The sequence below is a fragment of the Kazachstania africana genome, chromosome 2, assembly GCF_000304475.1.
Source record: "Kazachstania africana CBS 2517 chromosome 2, complete genome".
Lineage (NCBI taxonomy): Eukaryota > Fungi > Ascomycota > Saccharomycetes > Saccharomycetales > Saccharomycetaceae > Kazachstania > Kazachstania africana.
In genome coordinates, this window is record NC_018941.1 from 117147 (window position 1) to 142805 (window position 25659).

The window sequence follows — 25659 nt, forward strand, 5'->3', positions numbered from 1 at the left end:
TATATAAAATTCCAAATTTCATCAGGAAAGAAAATCAAATACATCTCGCTAGTTGGTACTTTTTCCCACCAGCAGGATTCAGATAAATATAGACATGGGCATTCGTTTCACTTCGTACATTGAGCCCCCAGCCTCTGCAAATAATTTACACGCTTCCTTTGAGCCTCATTTCGCAGTCTCTTCTTTGAATTCAAGATTGCTGGAAACCGCTGATAGTGGCGGTTCCAGTATGGCCATGACAAGAACAAGAAGAAGTACACTTAGAAGAGCTCATAAGGATCGTGGTAAAAAGTTTATAACTTATGGCTGTCGCCACTGTAGAACACATCTCTCTTCATCAGTTCAAATCATATCTAAGGATTATAGGGGTCGTACGGGTGATGCATACTTAATGTCTAGTGTACTTAACGTTATTGAAGACAAAGTTGAAACGAGATCCATGTTGACTGGGGAGTATTTAGTTTGTGACATTTTATGTCATCTTTGTAAAAAGCTTATCGGTTGGAAGTACTTAAGAAGTGATAATAAAGATCAAAATTATAAAGAGGGCAAATATATTTTGGAGTTACAGGAAATCTGTAAATGTCATTGAAGTTCGTTCGGTTTGAGAACACACGCACATATATATATATATTCAAATTTTATGGAGTTATAAGTACGTATGGTATGTTATTATTTTATATTTTTACATCATTTTACAAGTAGTAATAATATCATTTAGTAAAAAAACGGTTACATTCGTAGATACATCAGCTATATAAATAATTTACAGTCTTTCATTTTTTATGATTTCAACAGTCTCAATTATGCACCATCCAATAGAAGATTGGTGGCGGCTTCTAAGTCCCAGTTACATTTTTCTAGGGCGTTCTTGGCTTCTTCTTCAGCAAATCCCATACCACTCAGTTCTTCAATAGCTAGAGATTTTGGTGTAGTTGCAATTCCACGGTCGATTGGTACACTGCTTTTAGCTTGAGACACTTCTTGTTTTGCTGGAGCTGGTTGCCTTCCGTTACCAAACCCAGCAAAGATTTCATCCCATTCATCGTTACTAACATTAGCAGCATTACCTTCTGGTGATATAGTTGTGGATCTTTGATTGGTACCCACAAATGCGACATCATCCAATTCTTCATCCAAATCAGTATGTGAGATTGGTTCAAATGGTTCCATAAATTCATCTGTATTGAATCTATTGTCATTGGGTTCCTCGTCTTCTTCAAGGGCAGCTTGTTCCAAACCCGCAAATTCGTCTGCAAATTCATCATTGCCACTTGTCCTTGGCTGTTCGTTGGTTGGTGTGGCATTTAGAACGTCTCTTGTGTCTTCAAATTCATCTTCCGATGAAGAATCACTTTCGTTGATTTCTAATTCTTGAATAGGTGGGAATTCTTGATCAATCGGATGGATTTCTTTATCCTCCTGTAGCAGTATTCCTTCAGCAACTGGCCCAGGATGCTCTATAACTGGTTCCACAGCGTTAGTGGGGTTTTCCACTTTATCTAAAGCTACTTGTACAGGTGATTGTTGAATGGACCTGTCAGAATCACTTTCATTTTCATCAACAGTTTGTGATTCTACTACAGTTTCAGAAGGTAATTCTTCCTCATCTACAGCAGATTCCGGAATAGGAGTGCTTGACCATTCACCTGGGATAGGCTCATTCTCAAGAACAGTGTCAGTGCCATTCATTTCTTCTTTGCCTTCTGGTAATTCAGCAATTGCTTCATTTTCATCTCTCACTGATTGTGGTGCATTATTTGCAACAGATGAAGTGAATGACTGCGTTCTTGGAATACCATATTCATTCAAATCACCTTCAAATCTATCAGATAGATTCTCATTTTCATGCAAATTTTCACGGTTATCATTCGAAATAGTTGTAGCAGTGGTGTTGTTGTCATTTTCACCTTGTACACTATCAGTAGCAGGTAAATCATTTTTGTCGAAAACATCACTCTCAGTGTTTTCTGTTTTCAATTCATCATCATTTTCATTCTCATGAGCCACCAATTTTGAATTTGCAACTGTACCATCAACAAATTTAGCCACATCATCTTCATTAAATGCAGCAGCTTTGTCACCAGCACTAGCTTCTTTGAACTTCTTATTTTCTGCAATTATATCTTCCGCATCATCTGGAAGTTCACCCATAGCTAAGTTTAGTTGTCTTTCCGATAGTTCTTGGACATGTGCTGCATATTCAAGATGTTGTTGCTTCAGTTCATTTTCTGCTTTTTCAAACTGCTGTTTCTTTCCTGCTAATTCGTCGAACATAATTTGTAAATTCTTGATGTTTTCATTATAAAGTTGTTCTTGTTCTTCGATTTGTTTAGTACGTTCGTTTAATTGTGATTCACGCTCATTCAAGTCGTTGTATTTGTCTTCTAATTGAGCGTGTTTGGATTCCAGTGTCTTCTGATAATCATTCAATTCATTTGTCTTGCTAATGAAAATCTGTAATTTTTCATCTAAACCACTAATTTCGTTTGTTAGGTTCGCCACTGTGATGTCATTTAGCTCTACCTGTTTTCTATTAACATCGGCAATAGACATTTCTTTTTGCAAAAGAGCCTGCTTCTCATTTAATTGAGATAGTAACAAATTGTTTTGTTCATTGAATTGAGAAATTTTGGCCTTGAGTTCTTGATTTTCCCTAGTGGCGTTGTTGAATTGTAAAGTGACTTCATTCATTTTGTTTTCACTAGCTTGGAAATTTGCTTCAGTAACACTAAATTGTTGTTGCAAAGAGTTATTTTCATTGTTTAATTCAATCAATTGGTTTTCCAACATTTCTGTTTTCTTGACGTTTTCTTCGTGAGCAGCTCTAATTTTTCCTAATTTATCTTGAATGGACAGTTTCATTTCAATGACACGCTTTAATTCTTGCGAAGCTCTGGATTTCTTATCATTAGTGATAGAAGCTTGTTTGGTTAATGAATTAACTTGATTGGATAAATTAGCTAATTCGGTTGTTTCCTTTGATAATTGGGCAGAAGCATCAGCATCAGCATAAAGGTCATTGTTTCTTAAAGCAGTAGATGGAGCATTCATTGGAGAACCAGTACTATGGTTTGAAATACTCAAATTAGCAAAGTTTGGGACTTGTGCTAGAGTTACAGAGGCTGTTCTATGAGCTGGTGATACGGAAGAATGAAGTTGTTGAGATTGTTGGGAATATTTTGGAGCTTCTTCCTCTTCTTCTTCCTCTTTAATTATTGTTTGACCAAATTGAGAAGTTGGGTGGAATTTCTTCAAACCTACTGAAGAGTGTGGAGCAACATGTTGGCTTGATGGAGAGCCTGTATTATTTGCAACATTATTAGCTTGTAAATTGCTTGGGGAAGGAGATGTGAATGAACTGTTCAAAGCCAACAAATCATTTAATGAACCTGAGTTTTGTTGTTGAACAGGAGGGGCAGGCTGATTAAGCAAGTGTTGTGGCTGTTGCTGCAGAGGTTCATTGAAAGATGGTTTTGTTGCTCTTGATGGGATTGTGGCAGGTGGTTGAGTAGGTTGTTGTTGTGATAAACCTAAAGCAGGTGAATGTAATAGTTCATTTGGAATCACATCAGGTAAGTCTACTCCAGAGTTTTTCTTCTGGATCAAAAACATGGCAATAGCGAATTCCATCTTAGTAAACTCAGCGTTATTGTGAATATCCGCCAAATCCCAAATAGTTGCTAAAGTTTCTTGACTTAATTTTGAAGAGACAAAGAAAGGTACAAGGACTTGAGATCCAAGAGAACCAGCGTGATTTTTGTCCAGGGCGTCGAAAATTCTATCAAATTGTTGTTTTTGTTCAAAAGATAACGACCAATTTTGTGAGACATTTGTAAAGGCACCTGATGAAAGACGTGAAATGGTCGATTGTCTCTTAAGTGGGGCATTATTACTTCCTGTGGATTGTGTACTTATAGGACCAGCTGTGCCATTGGCAACCACGGACCATAAATGTGCTGGTAAAGCAGCTGGAAGAGATGACATGGATGGATGATTTGACATAGATAGTTGAATTAAAAACATTGCCATTACGAACTCATTTTTGTCTAAAGAACCTGAAGCATTTCTATCACAAAGAGCCCAAATTTCACCCAGAGTCTGATTTGATAATCTTGCCTTTAAAAAGATATCTTTTGCCTGATCGCCTGGGATTAGTGTAGCACCATTAGTTGTTCTATCAAATAATTGTGAAAATTTTGCAATGTCATTTGTTGAAGGCAAGGGTAGTTGAGTTGTAGCACTAGCGCTTGGTGCACGGCTACCGTCATTGAATGTAGGTAATTGTGGACATGGAGAATCGTACAAATTTGCGGATAATGTGGCGTTTGGAAATTTTTGCAAATTTGCAATTATTCTTAGAGCAGCACTAAATTCCTGAAAATTCAGAAACCCTTTGTTATTGACATCTGCAAGCGCCCAGACTTGTGACAGAGTGGTAGAAGGTAAATTTGTGCTTGCAAAGAGAGGTCTTACGACCTCTCCTGTGACCACACCAAGATTTTTCACATCTAGTTGTTTAAATTTTTGATTGAAGAAATTTGTTTCTTCTGGTGTCAATGGAGTCTTGAAAAAAGGAACAGAAGCCATTGTATATCGTTTGGATTATTTTCTCCCGCCTCTTACAGGAACAATTCAGCTCAAACCGATTTCTATATGGTTATCTTATTGAAATAATCTAAAGATAGGAGACGTTTATGAGATCAATTTTTCATCCCTGTTAAAGAAAATGACGGATATCAAGAAAAAAATAAAGACAAAGCAATCATAGTGAAAGAAACACATTTTGGCTGGACGGCGAGAGGGCCTTTAATAGTTTTATACAACGCAGTATGATCATACAATAGTAATGCTGAATGGGAACTACCTGTTTTTGGTGCTGGATGCCGTTCTTTTGATCTATTTTGGTGCCCTAAGTGTGTATTAATTTTGCTTGCTGGACTCCGTCTGGAAACGTCTCATGTGGTAGCCAATGCAGGTCACTGCGACCCTCTATCATAAGTAAAATAGTCATCAGTGGTGCTATAGATGCCATTATTGAGGACTTTGAACCGTTTCTTGTCATTATATACGTGTCTTCCACTTGAATAGCTTGCTTATATATATATATATATAAAGATCTTATCGGTAAGTTTAATGTTCCTTAGTGGACATAGACCAGTATAAAAGTGGAGAGCAGGTTATAATGAGAGTTAGTGTGGCATTGAAGAGGAGAAATCTTGTGGCATGTGTTGTCGTGTCTATGTTCAGTCTGTACCTTAGGCATTACAACTAATAAATCCATGATTTTCCACGATTATGACAAGGTCGTCCACTTTGTCACTTTTATGGTGGAAACTGTACTATTTATGTCGATATTTGAAACAGAGAGCAGACACACCGTTGCCATTACATTTTATATGGACGAAATGCAAAGAAAGAAGTACGAGGTCAATTTATATCATTTAGCTATCGTTGTTTGTTGTATCTTGGCCGGTATTGGTAGTGAATTCATGCAAAAAATTGCTACGAATGGACAGAGAGTGTTCGATATCAAGGACATTATCTGTAACGTGCTGGGAAGCTTTATGGGTATGTTCATTGTGTACTATTACAAGATATAGTGTTTGAATTTGTAGGAGAGTGTATAATAATAGCGAAAAAAGAAAACTAAACATCACTAGCTGGAAGAATAAACTAAGTGTGTAACACGAGAGTACTGCGAATCATGGGAGATATGGCTATTGATAGTCTCCATCACATGAATGGTGTCACATCAACAGGATTATATTCCATTCTAACCGGATTACAACGAGATGAAATGACAATCAAAGACGTTCAGCCGAGTGAATTGTTGCAGGAACTTATAAAACATATAAATGAAACGATATCTCACGATATATTCCAAAGTAATGAGGAGGATGCAAAAGTAGTGAAAAGTTTAGATAGATGCGTACAGAAGTTAAATGAGTTTGCTCGTGATAATACACTGCCGTTCACGATAATAAGAATATGTGAGTTGTGTTTTGACCCATTGAAATATTTCAAAATTAATGAACTGCATAAATTTGCTAATGCATTAGAGAAATGTTGTTTTGTTGATTCCAGATATAAGATACCTTCCAGTGTAAATACTGAAATGGATGCGCAACAGGAAAATGGCGATAGTCATAACGACGTTCCATTAAATGGTATATCTTGGTTAGATAACATTTCACCTGAAGAAAAAAAAGATATTGGCTCCTTCATTAAAGATATTGATAATATCATGACGGTAAATTTTGGATTTGAAGACATCGAAGATAATGATGCAATTGAAATCGATGAGGACGCTGATGAAAAAGATACCTTTGTCGAAGATAATGAAGACAGTTCTAAGAAACGTAAAGTTGTTAAAAATAGTGCAGATTTCATCGTTGAAACGTACTACGAAGATCCAAATCAGCATGTTGAAGCATTGAAAGATATGGATCAGGATGAAGATGATGATGATGATGATGATGATGATGATGATAAGGACTACATAGAGGGAGGTGATGAAGAAGAACAAGATAATGGAAATGATACCGAAACTTCGAGTAGTGATAGTAATTCTGATCATGACGAGGATGATTAGAAAATTTGTAATATAAATATCTACATTGCATACATCTTTTTCCGTAAATACCATACATTTTTTATTTGCTTTTCCTTATTCTTGAATAATGGAATGCTTATTACGAATAAATAATCAATTAATTTTCAGGTGAAGAACCATTTCAATCACCATCTCATCATAGACATATCATTTCTCATTCTCATATAGTCTAGTAGGTCTTCAATTTGACCGACCCCAGAAATGGCAATATCTTGGTCCCAAAGTTTGTTACCTGCCCAATTCTTAATATCTTTTATTGTTACTGCATGTATCTTTTTGAATACTTCATCTAAGTTTAAGTAGACACCATCATTTGCCAAAATTTCATTGGCCAAGAGAGCGGCGTTAGTTTTTCTCTTGAGTGCGTCAGTTGCCAATTTGAGTTTCAAAAGGGCTTTACCTCTTTCAAGTTCGGTTTCTGTTATTGAAATAGACAGTCTATTCCATTGTTTCAAAGTAAAATGGATAAGATCATCGATGTTACCAATGTTTCCCGTCATTGTTGTAAATCCCCATAGTCCAGAATCTTTATAATTCAAATTGAAATGGGTGAAAGAATCACATAACTGATACTCTTGTAAATTATCTAGCAATTTGATACCTTGTAATCTCGATCTTGGTTCCATGGCAAAGTATTCACCAAAGATGCTAGTAGCAACATGTGACGTTAGATACTGTTCCGATTTTGCGCTTTCACCTTCAGCAGCAATAGCGACCCAAGCTTTTGGCAATGTATCATCTCTCAGTCTAACTTCGGACCCCAAGAAACTCGATTTTGGTTTAATTAAGGCATTCTTTGATGTTTGATTTAGGTCTATTTCTTTTTCAACAGCCTTAACCAAATCAGCATGAGAAGTGTTGCCTGTTGCTACAATAACTGCATCTTTAATATTACAGGTCTTATTAGCAAAGGACGCAACATCATCTGTAACTAAAGTTTGGAGTGTTTCCACCGTACCTCTAGTGGGGAGACTTAAAGGTGTATTTTGGAAAGCAGTAGAATGTAAATGCTCCATTGCACGATTCTGGTGGTCATTTTCCTCGAAAAAAGCCGCTTCATCTACTGCTTTCGATCTTATTGTATCAAAATGCTTTTCTAACGATTTAAAATCTTTACTGAGCACTTTTGATTGTAAAAAATTCAAAATCTTCGAAGGTTGGCCCTGCGCTGAGTTAACAACAAAAGATTGAGATTCTCTATTAACGTTTGAAATCAATTGGAACCCATCCTTAGCGGCCTCGACAATAATATGAGGGTTATTTAAGAAATTCTTAGTCAAGATGTTCGCGACACCGTTATTATAAGGGTCTTCAGCAGTGGACCCAGAGGGAAATACGATACCTGTGGAGGTAACTTTTGAATGTGGGACATATTCAGTAGCGACAGTCAACCCATTTGGCAATTCGGTAACTTCGATGTTAGCACCGGCCCCGGCGGTTGTTGCCAGACATCTCTTAAGTAAGCTCCTTGTCAAAACAGATATTTGTTTTCCTACAGTAGTTCTTAGCATGGTATCGGTCCAAATTGCCAGTTCCTCTTCTCTATCCTAACAGACTGATCTTTTTATCAAATATCTTTCCAGCTAAAAGGCCTCGAGGGGAGTTAAGATATATTATATTCAATATGTGGAAAGTATATCAACTTTCCTAAACAAGTAATTATCCGTGCCACACGATACCAATAGCAGTCGGAGTTCTCTGATTGGTCCAGATGCGTAGCAACTTCCTTTTACAGTAATAGTTCCCAAAACAGTATTTGATGAGCCGAAAGATCAAATGGGCTTAATTTCCCGCGGAGTTATTACTCTTTTCAGCATTGACCCCATTATGCCGACAGTAATTTAATTCTGATTTACCCCAGATTAATTTAATTTTAACAATTATTTAAGCAACCTTGGCAGTATCGGATGGTAACTATTCTATATATATACATGTGTTATTGTTTGGCGAGTGCGGTTGGTATAAGTCTTGATTTTACTAACTAGAAAGATGCCAAATTATAATAGCATATTGAATCTAGCGAACGATAGGCTGATGGACATTTTCAATGATAGGAATGAGAATAGATCAATTGATCTGAGGAAGCTATTGGGACATTCACAAATTCTTGATAAAGTTTCGAATTATATAGACTCAATTAGTTTTCAGAATCAGTACAAATTTGAAGAATCTGATGATGGTGTCGAGTATATTGAGAATAGAATGTACAAAGCGTTGTCTGGTGATTCTGATTCTGATTCTGATTCTGATTCTGATTCTGATTCAGGAAGCGATAATTGTTCACAGAGTGATGATGAAGATACGGATAAGGCATTCGAGCATGCTATATATTCGCCAAATAGCAATCCTGAATTTGTTATACCGAAACTTCCAGAAAGTACAAATAATTTAGGTACAATACCTACTTTCAGTTCGATCAGGAAACCTCGCACAAGTTATGTTATATAGACTCTTTACAAAATATGTAGTCAATGAAAAAATGGTCATTTCATAAATATGAATGCAAAATGAATTAAATGGTAATGCTAAGGTTCTAGCGGTATGTAATATTATATGAAAGTAAAATACAAAATATAGAGTAAAAGATGAGGTTGTTAGTGAATATATTATTATTGTTATTGTTATTTTATTGCGCTATTATTTGATGTGAATTTCATGCAACTTTTGGTGTGAATGACAAAGATTGTTCATCACCACTATATCTTTCAAAAGCTTCTCTTTCAGCTTTGAAATCCTCCACTTCAGTCCAAGATTCACACCAGACTCTGTCAGTAAGTTTTGCATTATCTGGAACACCATCAATTGGGAAAAAGTGAACGAGGATCAAATATGTTATAGCAGAAATCAAATAACCAATAAAATAACTCAAATAGTAAACTTTCATTGCACCAACTGGGACAGATGGACCCACGGCACCGATGAAACCAGTGAAATTTGGAACAATACCAAAGATATAAGCGATGACAGCTCTCCAATTTGTACCATATTTGTTGTACATGTAATAGGAACCTGGTTTGTTTGTGTAACAATGTAATAAATTGATGTAGCCTTTTCTGACAATAAAGTAATCGGCAAAGACAACACCTGCAATGGCAGAAAGGAAAACAGCATAAGCAGATAAAGCTGTAGTGAATTTTGATGAAGATGCCATTAATTCCCATGGACAAATACATAATGTCAAACAAGCACATATGTAAGCACCACGTCTAATGTTGATATATTTTGGTAATAGGGCTGTCATATCAGTACCTGCAGGGATAGCGTTACTTGATAAATTAGCACCTAATTGATCGAAAGCGAATGCAAATGAAATGAAGAAAACACCAGCACGGTTACCAGAGTTCCAGTGGTCCAAGTATTTACTTAAGATATCTAATGGATTCCAGTAGTTGACACCGTACATACTGTAAGCAGCAGAAGCGGAAAGGATACCGACTAAAGAGATGACACCGTAACAGATTGGTAAAGCGATTAATTGTGAGTAGAATGAGGATTTTGGAGTCTTTGCAAATCTTGAGAAATCTGGAGCGTTTAGAATTAAGGTGGAGAAGTTATTCATTGCCGACATGATTGATCTAATGACAGCCCATGCGGTAGCAGAGCTTGACATAACGATTGCAGAACCATCTGAATTGGTATTTAAAGTACCTAGGGAGAGATGGCCGTGAGCTTTACAAAGAGTCCAGATTAAGAAACCGAAAGCAGCGAATGGAGTAATTGCAGATTTGACAGCAAAGACATAGCGTAACTTATGAGGTGGGAACCATAAAAATGGTAAATAGATGATCCAGAAGAGCATGTAACACATGAATTGGAAATTATTTAAATTTGGATTGTGGATTGTGTTTTTAATTCTAACGTCTAAATCGGTACCGAAGATTGCCATGAGCATTAATTGAACACATTCAGAACCTAGCCAAGATAGAGTAGACATCCAAACGACGGCCATGACCAATCTATTAAGGACAATCCAAATGGAAAAATAGGTACCGAATGGGATTCTGACAGAGATAGGGAAAGAAAGATGATAAATGTTACCGATACGAGAACCTAGAACTAAAAAGACAGCGACGAATGAATAACCAACCCAGATACAAATCCAAGTTTGCCACCATGAAAGACCCAATTGTAAACCAGTGGCGGAGACTTCCCATGTGTTAACGTTGAAAGAACCTGTAATCCAGAAAAAGATATAATTTTTCCACGTCCAAGTTCTTCTTGCGTGATCGACAGGTTCTAGATCCTTGTTGTATAAGAATGATTCGACTAACCCTCTCGATGCTTCACCTTCTTGTTTGATTTCTAGAAGTTCATTCAATCTATGCAGCCAATACCTCCAGCCATTCTTATCAGTATCTAATGCATCGGCCATTGTAGATTTTTCATCTGAGATATCAGAAAAATCTTGAGTTTGAACTTGATAAGATTCATCTTTCAAGCCTTTTGAAGATTGAGTTTGTTCAATGCTTAGAGAGGCCATTGGAGAGGATGAATGGTTGTGATGGTATAGCTAATAGAAAGATGAGATGACGATGATGAGAAGTTGAAATAAAAAGACTATTCAAAAGAAAGTATTGAACCTCTATATATATCCTATTCCTCATCTCCATCGAAAAAAATTTTCATCCGATGGAGAAAAATGTATGAAAATGTCCCAATTTCGCAAAATTATGCCAAGACTCTAGGAACCGCCGCAGACAAAAAGGAACGAAACCGAAAAACTGTGCGTCGTTTTCTGAGTAAAAGTCAGTCACTTTCCTTCTTTCTTTTTCAATAAATTTTCATCTGCGCGGCTTTCGGTTACTCTCTGCGGCACCTTCTCAGCAAGCGATTCGAATGTGACAATCTCAACGTGACTTTTCTACGGAGACAATTTGTCCCTTTTTTGTGCTTGAGCGAGCGCTACTGCCATCATTACGCCAATTAGGAGAAAGAAATGGGACAAATTTGGGGTTGACACCAAACTGGTGAAATTTGTCCCTACGACAAAGTTTTCATTGGAGCGAGAAGAAGCGTCGGCGATCAGCGACGGCGTTGAATTATGCAAAAATCAGCCCTAAAATGGTTTCCGCCCCCCCACCATAACAGAAAGAATGGAACGGATTCTTGCCCTGAAATTGTATTATCATTATAAACGTAGCCCTGGTTTTTTTGGCCGGGTTGACTGGAATTTCTTTTGTGGGTACTCACTTTTCTCATCACGTTGGTATTTTTTTTTTTTCGAAGGTATCCACATTTCTTCTTGTAAGTAGAAACTCGGTCTGTTTTTCTAATAAGGATATTATGATGGGTGGCAAAACATATGAAACAGGTCTTTCACTACATTAACAAAGTACAATTGACAATGACCACCGTGGCATCAGAGTATTCAAATGAAGTAGCACAACAACCCATCGAACATAGATTCAATCCGTATAGTGATAATGGTGGTACTATTCTAGGTATAGCAGGTGAAGATTTTGCCGTATTGGCAGGCGACACGAGACATACCACTGATTATTCCATCAATTCTCGTTATGAACCAAAAGTCTTTGACTGTGGTGATAACATTGTCATTTCTGCAAATGGATTCGCAGCTGATGGTGAAGCTTTGGTGAAAAGATTTAAAAATAGTATTAAATGGTATCATTTCGACCACAATGATAAAAAATTATCAATAAAATCAGCAGCAAGAAATATCCAACATCTACTTTACGGTAAAAGATTTTTTCCTTACTATGTACATACAATCATTGCAGGTTTAGATGAGGAAGGTAAAGGTGCAGTGTATTCGTTCGATCCAGTAGGATCTTACGAAAGAGAACAATGTAGGGCAGGTGGTGCTGCTGCTTCTTTAATCATGCCCTTCCTAGACAATCAAGTCAATTTTAAGAATCAATACGAACCAGGTTCTGATGGTAAAGTAAAGAGACCATTGAAATATTTAAATATTGATGAAGTTATAAGTTTGGTTAGAGACGCATTCACTTCAGCTACTGAAAGACATATACACGTTGGTGATGGTCTAGAAATATTAATTGTCACAAAGGAGGGTGTGAGAAAAGAGTATTACGATTTGAAAAGAGATTGATTCGTCCATATATATATATATCACCTACCTTTCTAATATACATAAAGAAAACACTAAAAACCATACGGATTACGAGACTTCATGTGAAGTAATCAATATTTTTGTAAAAACATATATATATATATATATTCTTTTCTAAAAACTAGAAATCACTTGTAGTGTGGTAAAGCAGCCCCGAATCCTTTAATAACTTTCTTATAATAAATGTAAAAGAAATCGGAATACACTAAAGTTTGAACTAAGCCAGCGATAAGTGCCAATTTATCTATTCTTCCCTCAGAATAGTATCTCCAAATCCAATTAGGAACATATAGAGTCCTATACAATCCTAATGCAAAGATATAGTGGACGGTTAAACTTTGAGCTTTACCACTCTTCGATAGGATAAATAATTGTGGTAAAATGGCACAACTTTCTAGCCATACTGAAAAACTCCAAAGAATCTCAATTAGCGAAAATTTATGATGAAAGAAAAAAGCCATTAATAGACTTCCACCTAATAGGTATTGGATCTTGAAAGTATCAGCAATAACCATTTCTTTATAGGCAACAGGGTTCTTCTTTTTGTAGCTTTGTAAAAGTACAACAATGTAACAAGAAGAACAGATGAAGAAAATCTTCATCAATGTGTTATAGAAAGAAACCCAGTGGAAGGTTAATAAATCCAAATAACGTGTAAGAAATACCAACGCATATAGAACTTGTGTCTTAAATGATATACCATCAATTGAGCCAGTTTTTTGAATGGTTTGAATTAAAATTAATATACTGGCTAGATGAGAAAGATCACCCAGAATTCTAAAGATATTCAGCATCTCCTTCTTCGATGCTTTTCTGACAGCTAATACTTACTTCTCACCTTGAGATGGGGACCCGAGTTTTTCAACCTCAGGTATCGCTGAGCTGTACAAAATATACATCAACATCAACACGATTAAAGACGGGTAACCATCACTAAGAAATATATATATCTAAAACAGTTAAATGGATTAATATTGGCCTGACACTGCCAGTTTGATCAGTAAATTTAGCAGCTATATCATTGCTGGTGGCTCCAGGGACTTAGATATATTTTAGAGGTTGAATACATACCACAGTAATTTGTATTCTAGAACCGATTTGTTATAGATTGCCTGGACAAAGCTCCCTGATTATTGGAAGATTCAGATTATTAAGCATAATTCTTCATTTGGATAATATCACAAGGCTCTTTTGTTGAGTTGAGTAGTATTCACTTTCGAAGGTATTCGTTCTGTAAGGCTTTAAACCGTCATTTTTTTTTACTGTAAGGGATTGTCATAGGACAGCCCTTGTCTTTATTGCAATTTTCAAAGATGGCTTTTTTCAGTAACAATCCTGTTATAGAGTTCTTTCATAGACTTGCAACCAAACCCAGTACTGTCATGATGTGGCTTTTCACAGGTTTGATTTTAAGCAGTACATTGTATATGTTGCTGCTGCCTGTAAACTACGATGGAGACGATCTTTTAAACGAGGAAGAAAGGAAAAGGAAAGGAAAGGATAAATAATGGTTCAATCGGTTTATATAATTATATTTATTCATTTGGTTACTCTAATCGCTTCTTTTTGTTTACTACCAACACACATGGATTTCTTACTCAATAACCAACTGTTCCTATCAAAACGTTAAAAAACAAAATTAGAATAAGATGTCTGTCTATGCCAAGATGAATAGTGAAAAGACTCCTTCATTTCGAGTTAGTTTACAAATATTAAAATATCAAATACCATTATATATATATGTGGAAAAAATATTTAAAAGATTAGAATTCAGCACCGTGGGAGCCAAATTCAAATTGACCTTCCAAAACATCATCTAAGATGTTAGCAGATGCGGCAACTAAACCTAAGAATGGCTTAGAGGGGTCCAAAACCTTAGAAGTATATTCTGGATGGTATTGTGTAGCAACAAAGTATGGATGGTTCTTTAATTCAAAGATTTCACAACGGTTGTTAGTTTCATCTTTACCAACAAAGACTAATCCGTTTTCTTCAAGATCCTTGATTAATTTTGGATTGATTTCATAACGATGTCTGTGTCTTTCCTCAACAGATGATGCATTTCCGTATAGTTTCTTGATTTTACTCCATTCACTGTCTTCTTGGAAGTAAGTTGGTCTTAAACCTAATCTCATTGTACCACCCATCTTTTCCTTATCAATTTCTGGCATATACACGACGACTTGGTCTTCTTCGGCCAAATTTTCTACGAATTCAGTCGAGTTACCTTTCTTCATACCTAAAATGTCACGAGAAAATTCGATGGTAGCAATTTGTAAACCAAGACAAATACCTAAGAATGGAATCTTGTTTTCACGAGCCCATCTGGCAGCAAGAATCATACCTTCAGTGCCTCTGATACCGAAACCACCTGGGACTAAGATACCGTCAGCTGTGCTAACTTTTTCCCAAGCTTCATGGAATTTGGATTTTTCAGCTTCTTGAGCTTCCGGTTCTAAATCGGTGGCTTCAACCCACATAATCTCTAACTTACGACGAACTTTCATGGAACTGTGTTCTAAGGCCTTAATGACAGATAAATAAGAATCTTTCAAATGAGTGTACTTACCGACTAATGCAATTTTGACAGTTTCCATAGAAGCATCAAAATTACCGGTCATAGCCTTCCATTTATTTAACAATTCTGCACCCCTTTGTATATCCTCAGTAGTTAGTGCAATAGATTCTAATTGTAATCTAGCATGTAAGTAATCAATCATCTTTTGTTTCAATAATAATAATGGAACGTGGTAAGTAGAATTGACATCATGGACATTGACAACTTGTTCTGGACCTACATGACAAAACATGGCAACTTTTTCAATTGTACTTTTTTCTAACTCTTCAGAACATCTACAAGCAATCATATCTGGAATTAAACCTAATGATCTCAAATCCTTAATGGCAGCTTGAGTTGGCTTAGTCTTTTGTTCACCATGAATGACTGGGACTAAAGAAACATGAATTAAGGCGAAGTTTTCCTTACCGACTCTGAATTGGAATTGTCTTAAGGCTTCGACGAATGGAGCACTTTCAATATCACCGACGGTACCACCTAATTCAATGATACAGACGTCAGGTTCTAGACCGGTATCATCTACTGGGATTCTAGAGACTCTTTCAATCCAGTCTTGGATGGCATTGGTCAAATGAGGAACGATTTGGACGGTCTTACCTAAGTAGTCACCCTTTCTTTCCCTGGCAATTACGTGAGAATAAATCTTACCAGTAGTTATATTATGATCTTTAGTTAAAGTGACACCTAAGTAACGTTCGTAATTACCTAAATCTAAATCGGTTTCACCACCGTCGTTTAAGACAAAACATTCACCGTGTTCCAAAGGAGACATGGTACCAGCATCAATGTTCATGTATGGATCAATTTTGATGGAAGTGACTTTTAAACCTAAAGTCTTCAAAAGCATACCTGTGGAGGATGCTAACACACCCTTACCAATACCGGAGATAACACCACCAGAAACAACAACGTACTTCATTACCTCAAATGCTAATTATAGAGTTCGATGAACTTGACAGAACAAACGCTGTATAGATATTAACTACCAGCAAAGAAAGATTATTATATCTATCATTAATTTTAACGAATTTTGAAAATTTATTCTCGATGAGCTTCTCTGAAAAAAAAAAAAGAAAAAAAAAATTCTAGGAAAAAAAAAGTCGTGTCTAACGAAATCACGTGATGGAAGTGCACCCCATGAGAGTGTGATGTGTGGTTCAGACCCCGGAGTACACTTTTAATGCCACCAGTAGTTCTGCAATGGTTTCATTTTCAAGTTCCAGTTGACGTTCCTCGTCGAGGTCTGCATCTGTGTCGCTATCCGAGGAGTTCTCGACTGTGACGCGATTGTGCTTGGGATGGACTGTCTGTAACCGTTCCACGAGGTTTCTGTATTTGGTTTTTTCTGTTCTGAGACTTTCCAACAGTTTGTTTTGTTCGCTAAGCAGCTTTGTGATCTTGCTATCGATCTGGAAGTTGTCTTCCATCAATTCTTTGATTCTCACCGCTATCATATCTTCCACATTGACTACATCCTCATTCTTCTTGATTTTGTTCAGTCTATCAAGTGTTTTCAATATAGTTGCGCTCTTTTCCATCGACATCTGCAGATTTCTTCTGATCTCCAACATATGTCGCTGGTTTTGATCAAGTTTTATCTCACCGCTGGGTTCACCGTCACCTTGCGCCTTTACCATGTACAATTCGTCCAGAGACTCCAGCAAACTGTGGTACAGCTGCGTATGTTTGCGTTCTAGCTCTACAATCCTCCGTAATTTCTCCTCTGGTATCATCCTCAGTTGTTGGCCATCTTTACTGATAAAATTAAGTATCACTAAGTATGTTTACCGCTTTCTAAACCAATTAAAAAGTTGATGCTACCCGGCTCGTGAACAGCAATTTGATATTGGAAAATTTAAAGACTAGTAGTCCTCATGATGGTTTGCTACCGAGAAGAGTTTCAAGGTGCCATCAAACAGTGTATTCAGTGTCTAAGACGATTCTTGCGATCCAAAATTCCCAGTGTAAATATTCATTCTCCTCATTAAATGAAGCCATATAACCAAGTGACGCCATTTGCTTTAGGTAAACGCAAACAAAGTAATAACTCATCTCAGCATGCTACAAATCAAGAATCGTCAATACCCATGGCTAATATGACCCAGCAAAACGCGTTCCCTCAAATGGTAATACCCCCACCAGATTTCATGCCCTTAATACCGCCTAACTCATCGAGTCAACTTCTTTTTGGTGGTAATATGGTACAACCGAAGACTTCAGGCATTTTGACTAAACGACCCAAGATTGGTAACGTTGAAAAATGGAGCATGAAAAGTATGTCTACCACACCTGATGACTTTCTTGAAGAGGAAAGAAGAAGAAGAAGGGCCGCAAGGTTTGGCAATAACGATACAAACGTTCCTAGAAAGAAAAATACATATGATACTATTCAGGATGAGGAAGATTTCTCAGACTTAAACGCAATTAGTACAAAATCCCATAAGTTCGATAAGAATATACATATCGTTGGTACATGCCAGAATTTAGAGAAGTCGTACTTAAGGCTGACTTCGGAACCAAATCCTGAGCTGGTCAGACCTTTGAATATTTTGAAGCAGGCTTTCACATTTGTTTTGAACAGATATCAAAAGGAACATTCATACGCATACTTCTGTGATCAATTTAAATCCATTAGACAAGATCTTAGAGTTCAAATGATTGAAAATAATTTTACGATAAAGGTTTATCAGACTCATGCAAGAGTTGCATTAGAGAATAATGACCTAGGTGAATTTAATCAATGTCAATCAAGGCTTCTATATCTGTATGAAACGCCAACTTTCATTTCGAAAAAAAAAAGAAATGCTGAAGAGTTTACTGTCTATCTAATTCTCTATTATCTCTTAACAGATAATGCAAATGGTATAACGTCATTGAAGTTACAACTATCGTTGAACGAAAAGACAACTTTAAAGAGTAAAAATGTTCAATTGGCATTCAATATGGCGACGGCAAAGTTGACCGGAAACTATCATCAGTTCATGAAAATATATTCAACTATAAATGGTCCAGCCATAAATATAATCGACGCCTTCATAGAAAAAGAAAGGCTTAAAGCACTGGATACAATTTGTAAAAGTTATATGCAACTTAATTTGGACTTCTTATGGAAGGAATTACATTTTAAAAATCTTTTGGAATTGATCACCTTTCTACGTTCTAAGAACCTGTTGAATTACATTGTTACTAAGAATGAAGGAATGGAAGATGAATTTAAATATCTCGGTACAAAGGCGTGTAGGCCCATTGTATCTCAACTTTATTTGAAATCCAAAAAAGTCGATATTAAGGGCCAAAAATGAGATGTTATAATTTTGATAGATTGATATAACTTTAATTTGTAAGAGATTAATAGTATTAGAGTTATTATTTTAGGAATATCTACGGTTATATATTTTAGAATACATTTTATTTAATACAGCGTATTGGAGGAATTATTAGTACATTATTAAATTATCATTTGTTCGTGAATCGATCGTATAATTGAGAGAAAAGATTGTTACAATGTTGGAATGTTTCTTGATGGTAAGTGAGATATTAATATGAAACTTCTATAACTAGTTTTTGGAACTTTTTGATACCTGACAACACTGTTTGGTAAGTGTCGTTATCTGATAACTCTACAACATTGGTTCCTTCGACTTTGGCTGCTAATTTGAGAGTATCAGCTAACGTAATAACCGATAAGGCACTGACTCTATTTATAAGCACATTTTCTAGTTTTGTGAGGGAGTCAATCTCGTAATCATCACATTTTATAGCATAGTAGTCACTATTTACTAGAGCTTTTATTTTAATTTTTGTCGATTGTCTCTTATTGGCCTTCTGTTCATTTATATTATTAGTAAACCAATCATCGATAATATGTTGTAATGAGTCTTCTTTCATCACGAACCTCAACAGATCTTCGAAATACTTATTAAAAAGAAGAATTCTTTCGTCATCCATAGTATCACTATTATTAGAACCAGAAAATGAAGGACTTGGCAAACAAGGCAGGTCATCTCTGTTTAGAGTAGACATCAAAATGTTTGCATGCAATTTATAAAAATCTTGATAGTATCTATAATCAGCAATCTCATATTTTGCTGAGTTTATTAATTTTAAATGATACTCTAAACGGCCTTCTGCATTGTAATGGATGGATCCAACTCTACATTGTCGTACTGGAAGTGTTTTATCAAATGCGTTGTCATGGAAACTTGCTAAGGAAGGAGAATCTCCCGAAACTGATCTCTTGGAGAAAGTACTCGATATGACTGTAGATGGGGTATTTGGTGGTGTCAGTTCCATCAATCCACTTGGTTTCCTCGAAGATATGGGTGACCCAGATAAGTTAACATCTAAGGTTGTATGCTCTTTCAAATACGATAAAGGAATTAAACCGTATCCGACTTCATTTACTAGTTTGATTCTACAGATTCCATTTGTTTCATGTGATATTACTTGAACCAAACTATCCTTTTTTATTGTGACTTGGTTCACCGTCTGTATATAATCTTTCGTTACAGTACAGAGGAATATTTTATCAGATAGTTGATCCGGATGAGCCCATTCCTGACTAGCTTGTCCTGGATGAGTAATAAGTGAAGGAGGTGAGATTTCCAGAACCTTGCCACCTTTCAACATTTTGTTTCCACCATATGGGCTACTAAATGCATCAAATACAGAAACCATTTTTCCAAAAAGATGCTAGGACCTAGTAGTTATGACGAGACTTTTGCTATGCCAATACTTCTGTTCAAGAGGAGAATAAAAAATCTCACTGTTGTATTTATTATATAATTCAAGGAGGTCCTTTTCACTTACCACTAGTGAAAGTGCTTGTACATCATTTCAATGTTTGTTGTTTACATTTTCAAGTCGATGAGAATTCTCTTTGCAAATACTGGGGCAAGCGTGTCTGTATTTCCTAAACTGATTGCCTCGACGTTTGACATTTACCGAAAGAGGAATTTGCAACTTGCTTACCCAGAACTGGACTTGCAGACAATATCTCTTGCAATGGAAATAAAGTTTGCCCGAGCTTTTCTCCGGCAGCCGCAGAACTGTACTAGAGAGACCCCCCCGTAGAAGAGAAGCGTTCGCGCGTTCTCGTTTCCAAATGTGACTTTCTTCACGGTGAAAAGAGTCCCGCACTCACTCGTGGTCGTACGGCTGCTTAAGAGATGAAGGTGCAAATAAAATCTCTGTGATTAGAATTTATGCCATAAGCAAAAGTACACGGTTTACCAAATGGGAACATGCAATCTCTTTTGAGAAATTGGTATTGCCTATTCTGGTATTATACATTTTAAATTAAATGCGACCATAATGTACAGACACACACTTGGAAGTCAGTGGAGATTCCCGGCAAGTAACTATAGTTTATGGTAAACCTTGCATAAGTTACTGCATTGAAGCTCAGTATCGAGTTTGTTTATTTACTTTTTGTAAGGATTAGTTGCTTCTACTTGATCAAAGAATATCTACAATCGCGTCGCTAGACAGGTCCGACTTTGATGAGGGGAGAAAGCTTGCACGTGCAGCCACTTATTAACGTTGGATAAATGAATTGGCATTCTGAGGAAATGTTCCCACCTTGCTCTTTGACTTTCATAAGTTGAATGATTGCACAATGAATACATGCTGCCGCCGTTCTAAACCCTCTGTATTCTTAGACTTTTCCAACTTTTCTTAAGTGCTTCAATAGATATGACTTAATAATCGATTAAACATCTTACTTTAAAAGAAGTTTGCTTGAGAAAGATGGCTGCATGAACAATGCTACATCGAATGGAAGATCTACTGTTGTTACAATTCACCTGCATAGTTTCTTTATCGGAATAATAGAAAAATCAGTTATGACTACGATTCATCCACGCACTGACAAAAATTAGCCACTGTGCATTTTTGACAGTAAACCCTTTTATACTTGAATTATAATTTATAAAATTTTTAGATGAGTTATTGATTGATTATAGTCATATATTTAGTACATAAAAGAATTTTATTATAAAACCAGTAAATATACTTAAGCTTCGACCATATCTCTTAATCTTCTGATAGTAGATCTGACGGTGGCGGCAGCAGCAGTGGAGACAGTGTAAGCACCACCAGCAACAGTCTTTTTACAAGAAGCACAAGACCAGATACCAGCAGCACCTCTCTTGACAGTCTTCTTACCACAGAAAGAACAGTCGTATCTAGCGTGTTGTTGGACTTCTAACTTCTTAACTTGTCTTCTTAAAGAAGAACCGTAACGGACACCGTACTTACCAGTGATACCAACCTTCTTAGTTCTCTTAGCCCTGTAGAAAAAATATTGAATAGAATTCAATTCAAATTGTTAGTATTCAAATTCATTTTAATAGTAAGGTAATATGATTTAGAACCTATTCAGTGCCTTGATAATTGTCTTGACTTGGCTTTTCACACTTTTATATCGTCACCATTATTTGTCATAAATTCTATCTCATCATTAGTATTTCCACAATGTATTGAATCTAAAGTTAAATATCTTCGGTTATATCAATAATCGACATAAGGTACTCTATCTGGCAGGTTCCACGACAGTTCTAAATCGTTTATAGCTTATTATATGCATACATTTTTTATTCTTCTATCTGTGATTGTCTGTATTCCAGTTATGAAAGTATGTTAATTCATTGGAAGAATGAAAAATATAACCCATAATTTTTACCAAACGGCGGGTCAGAGGGGAGTGAAAGCTTCACTCGGTCCAACTCTTCGCCGCCCGAACTTCCTCTGGTTTACTTGCTTCCGTCCCAGCACCACCTGCTCTCCACCGAAGCTTCCCGCTGAGTGCCCTGGGCTTCCACTGCTGGGCCGATATGCTAGAAGGAGAATCAGGGTGAGAGAGGAATGCTCCAAGATTAATTTTTTTGCTTTCGGAAAAAAAATGTTTTTTTCTTATCTCGAAATATGGTCAGGGTATGGGTGCAAAACCCACGAATTTAAAAAAACAGTCATATGAAATTATTTTTCTATTCTAAGCAAGGATGCTCTAACAGATGGAACACTTCTACTGTCACTATGAATTACTATATGCTTGTGCTACAATTTCTTGACTTATTGCGTACATTACGCATTAGAAAACTTTTGGGCTTCAACATATTTCTTAACCCAAGGTTGATGCGTGATGTTTAAGTCAACAACCTGGCATAATTTCTTGTACCAGTCATTTCTGTCTTCATCATTGCCTTCAACAGTCAAATTGATAATTTCTCCGTCCTTGAAGACAAGATTAATGCTTTCCCCAAATAATACAAGCTCTGTAAGATTTGTGAATACTCTATCACCTTCTGACCTTGTTGCTTCCGCACTCATTACCTTTTCTACTTTCAAAAGATTGATGGATATGTCGGATGCTTTTGTGACTTCGTGATAGCCTACAAGTTCTGTCCCTTGTAATCTGAAATATCTTCTCCTAATAGCACTTTGTAGGTCACCACCCTTCTGCAGAAGATATCCTTCTTTGAAGATACTCTGTTGAAGTCTAAAATTCTCCGCTATTTTCTGACCTTTACCGTATGAGTTCGGTATTACTTCATCAGATGACGTTTTTTCAAAGAAACAAAGATTAAACTTCAATGTTCCAACCTTGTAAACCGAGTGGCCTTCAGTCCATTTATTGAACATTGGTATATCCACACTCTTTTTTTTAAATTTACAGTCACTGACCATTTTTGGATCAAAATCTATCATAGACTGCGCATACGAGCCATCTTGATCAAATAGAGTAGCCCATTCATCTGCTTTTGCATTTCTTTGAATATATTTTTTTCGATACACATATTTGGTTCTTTGGAATGGAAACCTTTTCCCAACAGGAACTTTTTCAACAATCTCTACCAATTCCTTTTCTGGATTTTGATACTTACACTTCAACGTTACTTTTAAACTGGGAGAGTTTCTTTCAAGCACGATAGAAAAGTCTTTTTTTACATCTATAGATCCCTTGTCGGACATTTCTTCCCACGGTGTACTTTCAATCTTCCCATCCAAATCAAATTCAATGGAATACTTTGCTTTATGATGCCTTATAGCCTTTAATGCTAAATTTTCAATGCCTTCTAAAGCCAAGAACAATCTTCCGCTCTTTGGTGAATGGGTAACTGGAACATCAATTTCGGAGGGAGCATTTAAGGCTTGAGGAAGGCTGACTTCCTTGGACTCACAAGTAGACGAATTTGTCTCCTCTTTCTCTTCCTGTGATTCCCTCTGTTCTTCAATTTTCACAATAGGCAGTTTCAAAGGGGAGGATTCTACATCATCTTTGATATATTCATCTTTGTTGACAACTTTGAAGGGACTATGAGAATGTAATCCTAGTTTAAACGCTTTTGTTGGTGTACTTTCTACTTCTCTTGCTTGGAAACTGCCGAAAAGGCTGGATTCTGAAAAGTCAATATCTTCAACATCTAGAAGAGAAGATTCTCCAACAGCTAGTTCAGTAACATCTTCAACTAAAATATCTGGAGGTCTACTCTCTAATAAAATAGGTTGCAAACTTTTATCTGCAGCTTTTTCAAAAAAGCTGGAATTTTCACTGAAATTGAGAAATGAGCTATGGTCGATTTCATTTAGAACAAAACCCAGATTATTTTCAATCAAAGAAGGAAATAGTTCGTCATTGTCGAAATCAAACAATGAAGAAAAAGTGTCTACATTCTTTTTATAAGAGGGCGTTTCATCTTCTGCGTTCTTCTTTGTCTCCGTTTTAACCACAATGGTGTCTTTTACTGGTACATTTGCGCCAAACAAAGCTGGTATATCAGGATCTGGAATTGTTATTTGAAGCTCTTCTTCTGCTGAAGAAGAAGATGTAACTCTCGCCTTTGGATAGTGTATTTTGCTTCTACTTATAATTCTTGGTTTGAAAGTAAAACTTGATCTTTTATCTCTTTGAGCTAATTGTGGTGATTCAATGGCAGTTGAGCTGGAAAATCTAGAAGTTATACTCATAGCTGGAGAGGGCTGTGCGTCCTGCTTATGCCATATTGCTAGGTAATTGGAAGGCTTAATAGGGTCAAAAGATTTAATGGAAGTACTTTCATTTAATGTTTCAATGTCTTCATCCTTATAAATTGTTGATAACAAAGCGAATTCATCATAATCACTTTCTGAACTCGAGTCATTGAGAAATATGTTATTATTGAGAGATTTTTCTATAATTTCTTCTTGTTTTTCCTCAATATAATCTGTCATAATTTTCAATTTATCTTCTAAACCTGGCAGGAGTGGAAGTTGTGGAGTTCTTAGAGTGCTAGAATCACTCTCGTCACCATCTATTTCTAAGTTTATCAATGACTGTGTCTCCTCTACGGTGGTGTCTTGGCTTTCATTAATTATTTCTAAATCTTCCAAAGCTAAGGAATTAGAACTTAGATCATAATCCTGTAAAGAATACTCTTTCACTTCCCTATCATCATCATCCTGTAAATCTATCATATCTAAAGAGCTATTAGAGACATGTAGCTCGTTATCTTCAACTATATCTTCTTTAATTTCCACGGTATCATCAGAAAAGATGACAGATTTTCTATTTTCTTTATTCTTGCATTCATTAACTTGTAGGGAACATATGGCAACCGTCTCATTACGTCTCGTATTATGATCTACGATCATATCCATTGTCTCTTCACCGATCTCCAAAAGGTCCAACTGACGTTTCTGTACCGGTGTGTGCGTTATCGTTCTTTCCATTTCAGTTTCGATCTCTTTCACAAGGTCGCTCATGACCTCGTCTACATGAGAAATATCATTAGCTAGCTCGGCCATCACTATCTTTGCAAGGTCACCTATGTAAATGTGCTTCTATCAACTTTCCTTGATCTCAATCTTATATAAAGAAGCCGTATTTGGGTCAGGGCCATTATGATGGCCATGCACCTGCCAATAGTTCGAACAACCCATTTCTGTTTACATATTACCTCATTGAGACGCACATGTAAACAATTAAATACGAATCATTCGTCTCAAAATAAAAAGAAAAAAGGCTGAAAGCTAACGTGTCACGTGATTATCACCTGATAAACGAGACAAATCCACGAAGCTTCCTAATTAGGAAAATGAGGGATGGTTCCCTGATAGGCATCCCATAAAGGGTAACTCGTTTCCATAAGGGTAAAAAGTACCTGATAAGGAAGCTGTTCTGCGCTATAAACCATGAAAAATTAACCGTTTTCGGGTTTGTCCTCACTCCCTTTTTCCGGGAGAAGCTCATGCTGACTATCTCACGGGTTTTCTTCGATGAGGTCCGGTCACAGTCTTTTTTCCAGTAAGGATAGTCGTTGTGGAAGATTCTACATATGAAGATCTTAATTATGAATGGCCCTCAGCTCGATTGTCCAGAGAAGCTATATTATACCC

The 25659-nt window shown here is 36.5% G+C and overlaps 16 protein-coding genes across 16 annotated transcripts; 7 read left to right on the forward strand and 9 right to left on the reverse strand.

The window, feature by feature from the left end:
* Positions 1 to 94: 94 nt before the first annotated feature.
* On the forward strand, positions 95 to 592 carry MOH1 (Moh1p; the record flags this gene model as incomplete). Its single annotated transcript, XM_003955443.1, has 1 exon — positions 95 to 592. One exon carries the CDS (start codon positions 95 to 97, stop codon positions 590 to 592), a length of 498 nt encoding a protein of 165 aa, XP_003955492.1.
* A 212-nt stretch (positions 593 to 804) lies between these two features.
* EDE1 (Ede1p) lies at positions 805 to 4590 on the reverse strand (the record flags this gene model as incomplete). Its single annotated transcript, XM_003955444.1, has 1 exon — positions 805 to 4590. The coding sequence occupies one exon, from the start codon at positions 4588 to 4590 to the stop codon at positions 805 to 807; it is 3786 nt and encodes a 1261-aa protein (XP_003955493.1).
* Positions 4591 to 5185: 595 nt separating this feature from the next.
* On the forward strand, positions 5186 to 5603 carry KAFR0B00600 (uncharacterized protein; the record flags this gene model as incomplete). Its single annotated transcript, XM_003955445.1, has 2 exons — positions 5186 to 5195; positions 5263 to 5603. 2 exons carry the CDS (start codon positions 5186 to 5188, stop codon positions 5601 to 5603), a joined length of 351 nt encoding a protein of 116 aa, XP_003955494.1.
* Positions 5604 to 5707: 104 nt separating this feature from the next.
* Positions 5708 to 6595, forward strand: PSY4 (Psy4p; the record flags this gene model as incomplete). The annotated part of the gene is made up of 1 exon (XM_003955446.1): positions 5708 to 6595. One exon carries the CDS (start codon positions 5708 to 5710, stop codon positions 6593 to 6595), a length of 888 nt encoding a protein of 295 aa, XP_003955495.1.
* Positions 6596 to 6741: 146 nt separating this feature from the next.
* On the reverse strand, positions 6742 to 8127 carry COR1 (ubiquinol--cytochrome-c reductase subunit COR1; the record flags this gene model as incomplete). The annotated part of the gene is made up of 1 exon (XM_003955447.1): positions 6742 to 8127. One exon carries the CDS (start codon positions 8125 to 8127, stop codon positions 6742 to 6744), a length of 1386 nt encoding a protein of 461 aa, XP_003955496.1.
* Positions 8128 to 8605: 478 nt separating this feature from the next.
* On the forward strand, positions 8606 to 9064 carry KAFR0B00630 (uncharacterized protein; the record flags this gene model as incomplete). Its single annotated transcript, XM_003955448.1, has 1 exon — positions 8606 to 9064. One exon carries the CDS (start codon positions 8606 to 8608, stop codon positions 9062 to 9064), a length of 459 nt encoding a protein of 152 aa, XP_003955497.1.
* A 205-nt stretch (positions 9065 to 9269) lies between these two features.
* FUI1 (uridine permease) lies at positions 9270 to 11096 on the reverse strand (the record flags this gene model as incomplete). The annotated part of the gene is made up of 1 exon (XM_003955449.1): positions 9270 to 11096. One exon carries the CDS (start codon positions 11094 to 11096, stop codon positions 9270 to 9272), a length of 1827 nt encoding a protein of 608 aa, XP_003955498.1.
* Positions 11097 to 11960: 864 nt separating this feature from the next.
* On the forward strand, positions 11961 to 12686 carry PRE7 (proteasome core particle subunit beta 6; the record flags this gene model as incomplete). The annotated part of the gene is made up of 1 exon (XM_003955450.1): positions 11961 to 12686. One exon carries the CDS (start codon positions 11961 to 11963, stop codon positions 12684 to 12686), a length of 726 nt encoding a protein of 241 aa, XP_003955499.1.
* A 149-nt stretch (positions 12687 to 12835) lies between these two features.
* Positions 12836 to 13501, reverse strand: ERD2 (Erd2p; the record flags this gene model as incomplete). The annotated part of the gene is made up of 1 exon (XM_003955451.1): positions 12836 to 13501. The coding sequence occupies one exon, from the start codon at positions 13499 to 13501 to the stop codon at positions 12836 to 12838; it is 666 nt and encodes a 221-aa protein (XP_003955500.1).
* Positions 13502 to 14020: 519 nt separating this feature from the next.
* On the forward strand, positions 14021 to 14215 carry MIN6 (Min6p; the record flags this gene model as incomplete). Its single annotated transcript, XM_003955452.1, has 1 exon — positions 14021 to 14215. One exon carries the CDS (start codon positions 14021 to 14023, stop codon positions 14213 to 14215), a length of 195 nt encoding a protein of 64 aa, XP_003955501.1.
* A 255-nt stretch (positions 14216 to 14470) lies between these two features.
* On the reverse strand, positions 14471 to 16204 carry URA7 (CTP synthase URA7; the record flags this gene model as incomplete). Its single annotated transcript, XM_003955453.1, has 1 exon — positions 14471 to 16204. One exon carries the CDS (start codon positions 16202 to 16204, stop codon positions 14471 to 14473), a length of 1734 nt encoding a protein of 577 aa, XP_003955502.1.
* Positions 16205 to 16442: 238 nt separating this feature from the next.
* Positions 16443 to 17018, reverse strand: MCM16 (Mcm16p; the record flags this gene model as incomplete). Its single annotated transcript, XM_003955454.1, has 1 exon — positions 16443 to 17018. The coding sequence occupies one exon, from the start codon at positions 17016 to 17018 to the stop codon at positions 16443 to 16445; it is 576 nt and encodes a 191-aa protein (XP_003955503.1).
* A 255-nt stretch (positions 17019 to 17273) lies between these two features.
* THP3 (Thp3p) lies at positions 17274 to 18587 on the forward strand (the record flags this gene model as incomplete). Its single annotated transcript, XM_003955455.1, has 1 exon — positions 17274 to 18587. The coding sequence occupies one exon, from the start codon at positions 17274 to 17276 to the stop codon at positions 18585 to 18587; it is 1314 nt and encodes a 437-aa protein (XP_003955504.1).
* A 235-nt stretch (positions 18588 to 18822) lies between these two features.
* On the reverse strand, positions 18823 to 19962 carry KAFR0B00710 (uncharacterized protein; the record flags this gene model as incomplete). The annotated part of the gene is made up of 1 exon (XM_003955456.1): positions 18823 to 19962. The coding sequence occupies one exon, from the start codon at positions 19960 to 19962 to the stop codon at positions 18823 to 18825; it is 1140 nt and encodes a 379-aa protein (XP_003955505.1).
* A 1336-nt stretch (positions 19963 to 21298) lies between these two features.
* Positions 21299 to 21875, reverse strand: RPL43A (60S ribosomal protein eL43; the record flags this gene model as incomplete). The annotated part of the gene is made up of 2 exons (XM_003955457.1): positions 21299 to 21575; positions 21874 to 21875. Coding segments are annotated over 2 exons (279 nt in total).
* Positions 21876 to 22368: 493 nt separating this feature from the next.
* KAFR0B00730 (uncharacterized protein) lies at positions 22369 to 25068 on the reverse strand (the record flags this gene model as incomplete). Its single annotated transcript, XM_003955458.1, has 1 exon — positions 22369 to 25068. One exon carries the CDS (start codon positions 25066 to 25068, stop codon positions 22369 to 22371), a length of 2700 nt encoding a protein of 899 aa, XP_003955507.1.
* Between the last annotated feature and the right edge of the window lie 591 nt (positions 25069 to 25659).